A 13,298-nucleotide genomic window follows, 5' to 3' on the forward strand; every position below is an offset into this window, starting at 1 on the left:
TGTAGCGCTATAGAAGTGATAGGTAGTAGTAGTAGTAGGTCAGTGGCTTGCGGTAAGGTCTCAGATCCAAAACAGAAGCACGGCAATTTTCATTTTGCCGCATGTCTGTTTTCGGCAAAAAAAAAGGCATTTTTTTGTAGGTACGCTAAAAAATAATTCTGCATGCACCCAAAACATGCGTCTACACTACCACAGGCCATTTTTCAGCGCACCTTAGTAAAAGGACCCCTTAGTTTGCATTAAAAAAAAATATATATCTATATATATTTTTTTCTTCTTCTTGTTTTGATGTAGTAAACAAGTTGCCTAAATATATGGTTTTCCTAAGAGGTTGTGTAATTTTTCTAAGAAGTTGTGTAATTCCTGGAGGTGGTTCAGCTCAGTCTCTCCAATTCACTGCTAACACTCGCCGTGATACTTGCTTTGTGCTAAACTGAGCTTCCTTCCTCAGTTCATGAGATCAGTGATGTAACATACCGAAGGGGTTAAGACCCAGCCTTACATCCTGTTTCCAGTTTGCACTCATTTTAAAGCTGAAGTTGTGATGCCTGAATCAAAAGTCTTGTTAGTGCTTTTTTTTTTGCTCATGTGTAGTTACCAGATCATCCATCCGTTCAGAGGCAGCATTAACTCACCAGGAAACATGTTTCAGGAGACAGAAAGGCAAACCAAAGCCCTGGGATTTAACCTGTTAAAAAATGCCCTTGATCCAATAAGGAAAAATGCTTGCAAAGTTGATCACAACCCCATAAATCCATGTGTGTGTGTGCTTTGTCCCAACTTGTTTCAGGTCCCCGAAGTGGTGTTTTTCATTTGTACACTGTCCGTGCAGGGCTGTGTCAGAGTGTTACGTAATATCACAGCTTTTCTGTATCTCCCTCCCTGTGTAGGTGCGAGTGTGGGTCTTCCCGGAAGGCACGCGGAACCATGATGGGTCAATGTTGCCGTTCAAGCGAGGGGCGTTTCATTTGGCAGTACAAGCACAGGTGAGGTTTTGGAGTGAGCGGGGCTGAGAATGATTCTCTTTTCCAGGTCAGAGTGTGTCTCCAGCAGTTGCGTAGCCAGAAGTGAATTTCTGGGTGGGTCCACACATTTCCTCCCTGAACCCCTCCCACATTAAAATTGAATAGCTTGGCTGGCATGGATCCCCAAGCCCCGCCAGTTGAAGGCCTCCTCAGCTAGAAACCCCCTGGGCCGCCTGAACATTGGTGAAGTCGGTGGCCTGTTCTCAGCCACCGATGTCCCATTCTCAGCCGCCAATGCCGTCACCCCCAGCTCATGAACTGAGCATGCGAGGAGGGTGCTGTCGTTGGTGGCTGGGAGCACAATGCTGACTTTAGCAGTGTTCAGACCAAGGAGGTTTGATGGACAGGAGATGGCGTGATGTCACAAGGCTGAAGCCTGTCCACCCAAGGAGGTTTTAATTCTCACCAATGCAGCTTCCACCATCTTGGTACACTCAAAACAATGTAATTGATAGGGCAACAACTCCACCTACTGGCTTCAGGCCAGGTAATGGGCCAAGCACACCCTTCTGCTGTCTCCTGTTAATTACACCTCTTTGTGCACCACTGTTGGGTGGGCCAAAACTCAAAGTGAGTGGGCTCCTGCCCCCCACGTCTGGCTATAGCACTGGTCTCCAGATGGATTTGTTCGGAGAAAAAAAAAGATGCCAAAGAAAAACTATTGCATTTCAGTGTCTCAAAACAGGCTCCAAATATCTTTCACTGGTTGAAAATCTGTAATTATTTTTTTCAATGGTTTTCAAAATTTAAGGGCATTTTAAAAACTCCACAGTTCAGCCTGAGCATTTATTTAGCTTTCATGTGACTGAAACACTTATCTGAGCCCGATCTCGGCCCTTCCGTTTCACTTAGGCAGATTCGTCAGGGCTGTGTCTTCAAGCTGAAATTTCCATATAACGTTACCAAGCAGAGAAATCATTTTCTTATCTGGCTTATAATTCAGCGCTTCAACACACCGTCAAATCCTTGAATAGTGCAGATTATTGTTTTTTCGCTCCGATTTCATCAAATGCTTGGACAAACCAGCTGAGGCGTTTGGGGATTGATCTCAGGCTTTTAGTGAGCAGTTTTTTGACTGCACTATAATATGTGCCTAAGCCATTAAAGAATTCTAGTGTAAAGCCCCCTTGGCATGTCAAAATATAGACACACCCACGTAGGACAACAGATAGCATTCTAGAGTTTGACCAAAACCAGGATCTTTGGTGTCTGTCAAAACTGAAAATTGGCTGCTTGGTTTCAGCAGAAACCAGAAACAAAACTATCCCCGCACCCGAACAAAAAAGACCCCCTCCAAAGTCCACCCCCTGGCAGTGAGCCCCTACCCCATTGCTAGCCCCTCTACAGAGCCCACCCTACCGGCGGTGGCTCCCTTTTTTTCCAGTCAAAATAGCTTTTGGGACTTCTAGTGGCGTCTTGTGAGATGGCCACTGGAGGTCTTGGCAGCCATTTTGAGATTGGAACCAGCACAGGCATCTCTTGTTACTTGAAGGTCTCTCTCTCTGCACGATTCACAGAATAATCACTTGGCATGGACACGTTTGTTAACAGTGTTTGTTCTTGTATGTTTCTTCTTCATCACGCTGTCCAGTTTTCATGCTTTAATAGGAATGGGAGGGTCCCAGGTGATCACAAATCTCTTTATTCGCTTCAGTGGTTTTTCTGGCACAGTCAATGTTAGAAAAGCGCTGTCATACTTTCACAGACCAAAGGTCCATCAAGTCCAGCATCCTGTTTCCAACAATGGCCCAATCCAGGTCACAAGTACCTGGCAAGATCCTAAAAGATTAAAACAGATTTTATGCTGCTTAACCTAGAAATAAGCAGTGGATTTTTCCAATTTCATCTTAATAATGGCTTAAGGATTTTTTTTTTTTAGGAAATTATCCATACCTTTTTAAAACCCTGCTAAGTTAATTGCTTTTACTACATTCTTTGGCAACAAATTTCAGAGTTTAATTACATGTTGAGTAAAAAAATATTTTCTCTGATTCGTTTTAAATTTATTATTTGTTATTTGTTACATTTGTATCCCACATTTTCCCACCTATTTGCAGGCTCAATGTGGCTTACGTAGTACCGTAGAGGCGTTTCCCTTCTCTGGTAGGGAAACAAATACAAAGAGTTAATGTGGTCGAATAAGGTTCCTGTGTTGTAGTCACATAGGGGAATCGGATAGAGGAAGAGTTGTACAAGGTCTGTTACAAGCTTTGGTTTCGTTGTGTTGCATGGTTTAGGCACTTAAGTTGGTTTGGTAGGGTATGCCTTTTTGAACAGGTTGGTTTTTAGTAATTTCCAGAAGTGTAGGTGGTCGTACATTGTTTTCACGGCTTTCGGTAGTGCGTTCCACAGTTGTGTGCTTATGTAGGAGACACTGGATGCATAAGTTGATTTGTATTTGAGTCCTTTGCAACTTGGGTAGTGGAGATTTAGGTATGTTCGAGTTGATCTGATTGTGTTTCTTAATGGTAGGTCCTAGTATTTTTGAAAAGAGTAAACAAAACGATTCACATCCACCAGTTCACTTTTTTAGAACTCTGTCATATCTCCCCTCAGCCATCTCTTCTCCAAGCTGAAGAGCCCTAGCCTCTCTAGCCTTTCCTCATAGGGGAGTGTTGTAGTTTTTACACAGTTTCCAGTGGCTAAACCGTGCATATTATGTCTTCCCAGTGGCGTAGCAAGGGTGGGGCAGTGGGGGCGGTCTGCCCCGGGTGTCAACGGGTGGGGGGCTGCATCCGTCCACCCCCCCAGCGCAGCGCCTCCCCCCCCCCGACACGGTCCCCACCTGTCTACGAGCTCCATCCATCTGCAGCGCTGCTGTAAAAATCGCTTCGTCGGCCCTTCCCTCACTCACTGTGTCCCGCCCTTGAGGAAATAGGAAGTTACGTCAGAGGGCGGGACACAGTGAGTGAGGGAAGGGCTGACGAAGCGATTTTTACAGCAGCGATTTTTACAGCAGCGCTGCAGATGGATGGAGCTCGTAGACAGGTGGGGACCGTGTCGGGGTGGCGCTATGCCGGTGGGGGGGTGTCGTGTTGGTCTGCACCCGGGGGGGGGGGGGGTGCAGCGGCGATCCGCCCCGGGTGGCAGCCGCCCCCGCTACACCACTGTGTCTTCCAGTAGACAGGCATTCTGACATCAACACATCACAGCCAGCAACAAGATGTGTAGCCGTATTCGGTTCTGTGCATTTTTCCTGGTGGTTTTGTGCTTGCTGTGAATCATTTCGTTAGCTTACTGTCTTGTGCTGCTGTTATCAATCTTTCCTGCTTAGATATAAGTTCCCCTCTTTTCAACCTTTCTCACAGATTTTGATCTGCATGTGGTTGCTGACAAGAGTTCTTTTTGTATTTCCTGCTGTATTTGTGAGTTTGCAACCTGATGTACCAATTTTCTCTTGTTTTACACATTCTGTTGCTTGTTTCCCTACATGCGCTGGAGGGGTCACACTCGTTTCTTCTCTTCTACAGGATACTTCTCAAGATTTGGGGATAAAGATTGTTTGTGGTTATTTATTTATTTATTTTTAACATTTGTATCCCACATTTTCCTACCTATTTGCAGGCTCAATGTGGCTTACATAGATCCGTAAATGGTGAATACCATAAGTACATAAGTAATGCCACACTGGGAAAAGACCAAGGGTCCATCGAGCATCCTGTCCACAACAGCAGCCAATCCAGGCCAAGGGCACCTGGCAAGCTTCCCAAACGTACAAACATTATATACATGTTATTCCTGGAAGAAGAGAAATACATAGTTAAATACATAGTTAAGGTAGAGGATACAGAGTGAATTTGGTTACAGGAAGGAAAGTTTAACTTATAATAAGAATTGAAAGGTATTAGGTTAATTTCGTTTGTAAAAGATTAACTTGAACAATTAGGAACATTAAAACTACAACCAAGATACTTTAGCAAAAAACAATTAAGGCTTAATGAATACATTTCCATAGGTACAATTGTTAATTGGCATTTAGGATGGATTATTTAGAGGGTTGATATTAAGAATATAAGCATAGCCATAGTAGGACAGACGGAAGGTCCATGAAGCCCAGAAACCTGTTTCCAACAGTGGCCAATCCAGGCCACAAGTATTTGGGAAAATCCCCAAAAAGTACAATACATTTTATGCTGCTTATCCTAGAAACAAGCAGTGGATTTTCCCCAAGTCCATTTTAATATTGGTCTATGGACTTTTTCTTTAAGAAGCCTTCCAAACCTTTTTTAAACACCGCTAAGCTAACCGCTTTTACTACAATCTCTGGCAACAAATTGCAGAGTTTGATTACAGGTTATTTATTATTTATTTATTTGGATTTTGCTCACACCTTTTTCAGTAGTAGCTCAAGGTGAGTTACATTCAGGTAGACTGGATATTTCTCTGTCCAGGAGGGCTCACAATCTAAGTTTGTACCTGAGGCAATGGAGGATTTTGACTTGCCCAAGATCTCAAGGAGCAGCAGTGGGATTTGAACTGGCCACCTCTGGATTTCAATATTGGTGCTCTAACCACTCCTCCACTCCACTCATTGAGTGAAGAAACATTTGCCCTGATTCATTTTAAATTTACTACTTTGTAGCTTCATTGTGTCTCCCCTAGTCCTAGTATTTTTGGAAAGAGTAAACAAGCGATTCATGTGTACTCGTTCCACTCCACTCATTATTTTATAGACCTCTGTCATATCCCCCTTAGCTGTCTCTTCTCCAGGCTGAAGAGCCCTAGCCGATAATTTTCGTCACCCTTCTCTGTACCTTTTCTAATTCCACAATATCTTTTTTTTTGTGATGCGGTGACCAGAATTCCACACAGTATTTGAGGTGTGATCGCAGTGTGATTTAACTGGGAAGGACGGCTCATACCCTGTTAAATCACGCTGACCAAGTCCAGTGCTGATATTCAGTGGCATTCATACACAGAAGTGTTAGTATTCTATGCACAAGAGTCATGTAAATGTGGGTGCCTAGCGGATAGAATTGCCAGTTTTCTAAGCGTTTTGATCTCTAGATGCTGTGAAGTATATTTGAAGGCCTTCTACAGTCCTTCTCTGCACATGTCATCTATTCCTAGAAGGTCCAGACCTCTTTCAGTATGGGCACACACTTGTTTTTATAAACTAGCTGATGGTCATGGAGAAGTTTCTAATGTCTATATCCAGTTGACAAGTGATGCCTAAATGCAGGCATCCAGTTATAAAATTACCCGTTATGGGGTAGATTCTGTAAAGGGCGCCCAAATGTAGGTGCCCAGAAACTAAGTGCTTCGTGCTAATCCTCTAACTCAAATTACGCGCGTAACGGGTGTTATAGAGTAGCGACTAAGTCCACATGTATGTGCGTGAGTTTGGGCACCCTCACTTAACCCAGCTCAAAGACTTGTGTAAATGCGGGCACTTAAACTGCGCGTGCTAATCCTGGATATGCCCCTCCTGACCCGCCCATGCCCCTTCCACATCAACCCTCAGTTAAGTGCAATATTCAGCACTTAACTAGCAATGGGTTACCACATAAAGATAGGACTGACTTTTATACGGTCCTATTTCTGCAGTTAACCTTGGCCGGTTAAGTTGCTTTGAAAAATATTGACCCCCCCCCCCCCCCCCCAAAAAAAAAAAAAATTTATTTCTGTGTTAGTGAGTACCACTGGGGCATCATGGGGCAAAGGGCTGAGAGTATTCCCGAGTGTGCATTTCCTGTCTGTGTATCACAGAACAGAAAGTGGTAGAACAAGGCTTTGATGCTTTTTTTAAATTAGCTGTGTTAAAGGAAGGAGGTTACACGAGGGTGACGTTGTAAGACAGAGAAAGTAATGGGAAGAGCGTAAGAAGTTGGGACGGGGAGAACAGTAAACGCAGAAATACAGATTCATGGTTAAAAATTCCTTCTCTCCACAGGTTCCCATCATACCCATAGTCATGTCTTCCTATAAAGATTTCTACAATAAGAAAGAGCGTCGCTTTACCACAGGTGAGGAATCTCCAAATCCCATTGCCTCACTGATTATAGACTGCTCCGTGGTGTGATGGCTTGTACAGAGCTGGATGACATTAGCACAGGCCGGAAGGGGTGACCGCTATCACAGGTGTCAGGGAACTGGGTGGGGGCTCGATGTCTCTCTTCTCAAGGCTTCAGGCTTAGTGCTAACTTTTTCTCCTGTGTTTCTCTGATATTTTGTATTACCTTATCTCTTTTCCTCTCTCTCTGTCACCATCCCCACAGGAAAGTGCATGGTACGCATCCTTCCTAAGGTAGAAACACGAGGACTGGGTCCGGACGAGGTGCCAGAGCTAGCGGATAGTGTCCGGAAGATGATGCTCGCCACCTTCTTGGAACTATCAGGAGAGCCGAGCCAGTCCAGGGACACCTGTAGCCAATGAGTCCCTTGAGAGGGCCCGGAACTAGGGCCACAGCACAGAAGAATCAACAAGAAGGAAAGAGGACAGCCAGCAGCAATTCTGAGGAATGGCAAGAAAGACAATCCACTGACAAGAGTCTGAAGAGACTTTGCAAGCTGAACCTGAACAGGAAGTGATGTCACACTGTCACATCCATCTGACACTTCGCTCCAGTGTATGTCATTCTAGTGGCAGGCCACAGGGTGTGGGGGAGAAGGTGCCTCCCCTCCCCCTTTTTTGCAGAATGGTACGATCCATCCTTATTCCAGTCACTCGGATACTGCAGCAGCATGGCTTGTTCCATTTTGGACCAGGGTGGGTTCAGTGTCGCTGCCCTGCCCTTTCTACTTATTCACTATCTTCGTCTCCAGCGTTCCATTCCATAAGTGCCAACAGTGCCGACGTCACTCTGCAAGCTCAAACTCTTTCCCTTTCTCTGCATCTCTACAGCAGTTATCACCGATGCAACCTCTCCTCACATCTCGGAGAAACCCCCAACCTTAAATTCCACACACAGATTGAAGACAGGCTTCCCACCCTTTTCATGAAGTGACCAACTCCGCCCTGCTTCTGCTGGGGGTTACACTCTCCCCCCCAGGAGGGGCTTTCGTCTCCTCAAGACTTTGAGCAAGCCTGGGTTTTGTCTTCAAATTCCACTCTTTCTTGCTTGAAAGACACCAGGTGTTCGGGCAAGATGGGGCAAACCTGAAACCAAAATTCAGTAACCTTCCCATTTCCCCATCTTGTCCTTCCCTTTGGCTGGAAGGGTAAGATAACTTAAGATATCCCCCTTCAATTTTGACTTATATATCCTGTTATCTTCGGAGCCTTAACCATCACTAAACACTTTGGAGGGCAGGGAAGGGGGCCAAAATCCATACATTTCAGCTGAACATGGTGCCCAGCTAGGGTCCATTTACCTTCTCTTGAAATAACAATACCATTCAGGCTTAAAACACCCTCCTCCCAAAGTAACCTTGCTGAGAAATCATGGCGCATCTGTGCAGTTGTTACCTGAATTACATCGAAGAGAATAGGAGCAGCCTAAGACGGACAACTCAGCCCTATTCAGGGCACAAGAGAGAATCCCAGACCCACCCCTTCCTCCCCCATTGTCCCCAGCTTCGTAATGTTTCTTCTGATGGCAAGTGAGGATTTCCCCCCCCCCCCCTCACCCCTTCAAGACATCTCTGTTGGTGGGTGGGGATGCAGACAGGAGTCAGTTTCACCATTGCTCATTGTCATGTTGAGTATCACCCTGTGTATTCTGCGGACCAGGACCCCTATTTTGCCTGGATATGAAGTAGACAAGCGAGAGAGAGAGTTGAGGATGTGAGAAATTAGGGAGCACCTCCCCTGTATCCCCAGCTACCCAATGTCCCTTCTTGTTTGAAGAGAAACCTGGGGCCAGGGTATCCAGAGCTTCATCTCTGAGGAGGATGGAAGGAGGGAAGCAGGGAAGGGGGGGCTGTTTCCACCCTCTTGCCCAGAACACAGTCTTTTCTGGAGTGTTTTCTGAACTGGTGTGGGTAAGATCAGGTTCACCAGAGCTTTTCAGGTTCCATAGTAGCTAAACTCTCTGAATTTGTTCACATATTAGAATTGATTTTTGGTTGCCAGTTTTCTTTCTGCCCCCTTCCCTGGGGTAGGGAATTAAGGGGGGGGTAGTGTCCCCCAGTAGGTGAATCCCAGGGTGTGCACAGCATTCCTTCCATTCAGCTCACTGACTCCCCCAGATCTCGGAGAATGCCCCTGTCGTGCACACTGCCTTAAGACAGGCTGCAGAAATTAGGGTCTGTTTTGGGACCACAAAGTACGATCTTTGCTTCCTCTGCCAGTCCTCCGACTCATTTGTATCCCCTGTGCAGCTCTGACCCTTCCACCGGGGGGTAGTAGTGAACTTTGCTGTTCTTCGCTATTTGACTGTGGGGTGCAACTGTGACTAGGGGGTTAGTGTGGTAGCTTGCAGAATACCACTGAGTTACAGGGTAGGGATAAGCTCACTTCTGGGTCCCTTCTAGCTCTTATCAAACTGTCCTCGGGGGGGGGGGGGAGGGGGGGAGGGAATGTGATATATTTGGTGCAGTGCCCCTTCACTCCTGACTCAGTGCCATAGAGAGCTGTTCTCCTGCCAACTAATTATGTTTTCCTTGCTTGCATGAAGGGGCGCTGGAAAGGAAGGGAATTACACTTACCCCCCTCTTGCTGTCGGTTGTCCTCACCCTTGCTGACAGATGCATCTCTGATTTGTTCCGACTCACCTGTGTTGCCGCTGCTGTAGGTTTTTGTTTTGTTTTTTTTGTAAATCTATTTATTTTTTATTTAACTTTTGATATATTTAGTCTGGTGACATTTTTAGGCTCTTGTCAGCATTTTGTGACATCTCATTTATTGTCAGGAAAGGCAGCGAGATGGGTGGGAGGGAGGAGTGAGAGAGAGCTGTTCCGACTGGGGTGATGATAATGTCTACCCTTTGTGCATCCTGGGCTACAAATGTTAAAAGGGAAAGCCAAGTGTACCATGTCTTGTGTTTGGTGGACAGAGGAGGGGGCTGGGACTTGATGCATGGGTCACGCTAGGAGTGTGGATTACCTTTCCACAGCCACTGTGGAAAAATTGGAGGATCCTGTGAAACATTGGAGTCAGACTTGTTCTGGGTGGAGGAAGGATCAGTCGATGAGGAGGGAAAGAAGCAAGACCAGAGGAATAGTCTGTAAGGTGTTAATTTGAATTTTCATTTCCTTCCTGTGGCAATTCCTAAATGTGTTTACTTTGGCTCTGAACAGTTAAGTAGTTGAAAATATATATTTTTTAATTTTGGTACTCATATACCCTCAGTCACTGTGGGGGGGGGGGGGGGGGGTGGTTTCCATTCTGAGCATTCAACAGCAACTCCCCTCATTTCTGAACAGGACCTGAGCTCTGCAGTGTAGTATCCTCTCCACTTTGCTGGTATGTGTTTTAAGCAAGCAAACAGAAAGGTGTCCAACCAGTGGACTAGCTGGGATACTCAGAGACAGCAGCACGTGCGCACACACTGGCATCACCTAAAGTGATTGTTTATACAGGGAGAAATCAGATACAAGGGAAAAAGAAAACACACCCAGAGCTTTGTGCTCCAGTGTCACTCTGCAGTAACAGTATGTAAGCTGCAGCAAGATCTAAGCTGGGAGTCCCAGGGGTTGCCATTCACACACAGGCACAATCAGAAGGGATGATATATACGCCGGAAACTTTACGGCAGATTTTTAGCTTTGTAAAAGTTCTTGATGGGAGATATGCCTTCCTCTGATTCAATCTGTTAAAAAAAAAAATTTTCAGGAAAATTTGGAAAACAGAGAATGATGTGTGTTGGCCCCTGTGCTTGTCTCAAACCCTCTTCTGGACTGGATAAGGTTTTGAACACCCAGCAGGAACGCAAAACAAAACGAGGAAAGTTTTGTGTCGAGGGACTTTGGACATTTGAGCCCCTGCAGGGAGTGGGGCACCCGCTAGAGATGCCTCCGCTGTTCCTGAGGAAGGGGCACTGGCCCTATCGATTCGGCTGTGTGTTCTGTGGTTGTCTGTGTAATGTACTAACACACAGTGCTACTGTAACTAAGTCCACCTGTTAATAAATCTCACCTGGTTACTAAAACTCTCGGCAGCGGCTGTTTGCACAAATCCAGCCTCACTGAAACATCCGTTGGATAGAAAAGTCTCGGACGTGGCTACACATCCCTATAAAAACCTTTGGAACAAAAGACCTCGGGCACAGTCGACACCTCGCTATAGTTTCCCCAGGATCGGCCTCAGTCAGGGTGACACCATCAGGGGATTTATAGCAAATGGTCACTTTGTCCAGGGATTTTCTATCCAATTCGGGAGACCACACCTTCAAAAAGATATAAACAGGACGGAGTTAGTCCGGAGGGTGGCAACTAAAATGGTTAGTGGTGTCACGTAACTGAATATCGTGCTTAACCGCATAAGAGATAGCCAACAGCACAAACCCAGATATTCGATGTCAGTACACTGCCACAGGCTGAATCTCTACCTCTGTATTTTCAAATTGCAAGGGATTTCTGAAAATGGCATGTGAGTAAAACAAGCACCACTAGGTGGCATTCTCACTGCAGGGCAGAAGGTTTACAATAGAGCAGTGGCCTAGCTACTGTAGGGACATGGGGGCCTGGGCCCCCGTAGATTTGGCCCTGGACCCCCCTGCCGACGACCCTCTCAACCCCCCCTCCTGCCGCCAACCCACCGTTGCCGTCTGCTACCTTTGCTGGCGGGGGACCCCAACCCCCGCCGGCCGAAGTCTTCTTTCTTCGTTTTGTTTCTGAGTCTGACGTCCTGCATGTACAACGTGCAGGACGTCAGACTCACATAAACAGAACGAAGCCTTGCGATCTGCAGGGCTTCATTCTGTTTCTGTGAGTCTGACATCCTTCACGTTGTACATGCAGGACGTCAGACTCAGAAACAAAACAAAGAAAGAAGACTTCGGCTGTCAGCAAAGGTAGCAGACGGCGACAGCGGGTTGGTGGCGGGAGGGGGGGTTGAGAGGGTCGGCGGCAGGGGGGGATCAAAGTTGTTGGTGTCGGCAATGGGGCGGGTGGCGGCAGTGGCGGCGGGGGGATTGGTGGCGGGGGGGGGGGGGCTAAAATGTGCCCCCTCACCTTGGCTCTGGACCCCCCTCCCGCCGAAGTCTGGGACAACAATTTCACCAATCCCCAGTGGAATCTAACCTGTACCCGCTAAGATCCATTCCATCCCCATCCGTACCCACAGGAGTCAAAGGTATTAATTACTTGCAGCCAGGCTGGGGTTACCATATAACTGCAGAAAAAGGAGGACAGATTGAACCAGCAGAGGTTGGCAGGAGATATTGGACCAGTCCTGGATTTCTAACTTCCAAGCCTCAGTCTGGTGTTCCAGTTGCCTCTCAGATTCCAGGACAGATTTTGTAGGACAGTGTTGATCCAGCCTGGGTTTACCCCAGTGCATGCTGGACTTGTAGTCTTGCTTTTCTTAGAGAATGCAATGGGGAAAAATCAGAACTACAAGTTCCTGCATGCAACAGGTAAACCTAGGATTGGATCTAGTTGGCAGCCTTAGTCCAGGAAATAGATCTAACCAAGAGGTTCCAGAAGACCCAGAGCAAACCTGGAGGTCTAGGAGACAACCTCAGAACTTCCCCAGGAAGGCAGCTCCAGGCAACGGTTCCTTTGTAAGATAAGTTCAGCTTTTGGCTTTATTAATTTGATCTGAGTTGAGGAAAATATTTACAAATAAGCACAAAATGTATATGTCAAAGATAATTTTGAACCATGTGAAATCAGTTGTTGCTGAGGTTCTTATGAGCTGCTGGCTGTTTACATACTATTATATTAACTGTGAGTGTTAGGCAGTTACTTTGCATGATTAGTACAGGCCCTCACTATCTTTAGATTGTGTTTGGCTCGAAAGTTTTTTTTATCACAGTTTATGTTATGTCACAATGGATAGTGTGATGTCACAGGCACACACAATGAACCAGTCTCAGCCCTGAAAATGTGATGTCACAGGCACACACAATGAACCAGTCTTGGCTCTGAAAATGTGATGTCACAGGCACACACAATGAACCAGTCTCGGCCCTGAAAATGTGATGTCACAGGCACACACAATGAACCAGTCTTGGCTCTGAAAATGTGATGTCACAGGCACACACAATGAACCAGTCTCGGCCCTGAAAATGTGATGTCACAGGCACACACAATGAACCAGTCTTGGCTCTGAAAATGTGATGTCACAGGCACACACAATGAACCAATCTCGGCCCTGAAAATGTGATGTCACAGGCACACACAATGAAGCAGTCTCGGCCCTGAAAATGTGATGTCACAGGCACACAC

General features: G+C 46.2%; 1 protein-coding gene across 4 annotated transcripts in view; it reads left to right on the forward strand.

The window, feature by feature from the left end:
* The window catches only part of LOC115466187 (1-acyl-sn-glycerol-3-phosphate acyltransferase alpha-like), a 46,161-nt gene extending 35,904 nt beyond the window's left edge, over nt 1-10,257 (forward strand). For all 4 annotated transcript variants that reach the window (XM_030197288.1, XM_030197289.1, XM_030197286.1 and 1 more), the window contains exons 5-7: nt 891-986; nt 6,919-6,991; nt 7,244-10,257. In XM_030197288.1, coding sequence (XP_030053148.1) covers nt 891-986; nt 6,919-6,991; nt 7,244-7,401 — 327 coding nt within the window. In that variant the 3' untranslated portion in view covers nt 7,402-10,257. The remainder of the gene's footprint in view (nt 1-890; nt 987-6,918; nt 6,992-7,243) is intronic.
* Nucleotides 10,258-13,298: the final 3,041 nt, after the last annotated feature.

Source organism: Microcaecilia unicolor, chromosome 3 (genome assembly GCF_901765095.1).
Source record: "Microcaecilia unicolor chromosome 3, aMicUni1.1, whole genome shotgun sequence".
NCBI classification, from domain to species: Eukaryota; Metazoa; Chordata; class Amphibia; order Gymnophiona; family Siphonopidae; genus Microcaecilia; species Microcaecilia unicolor.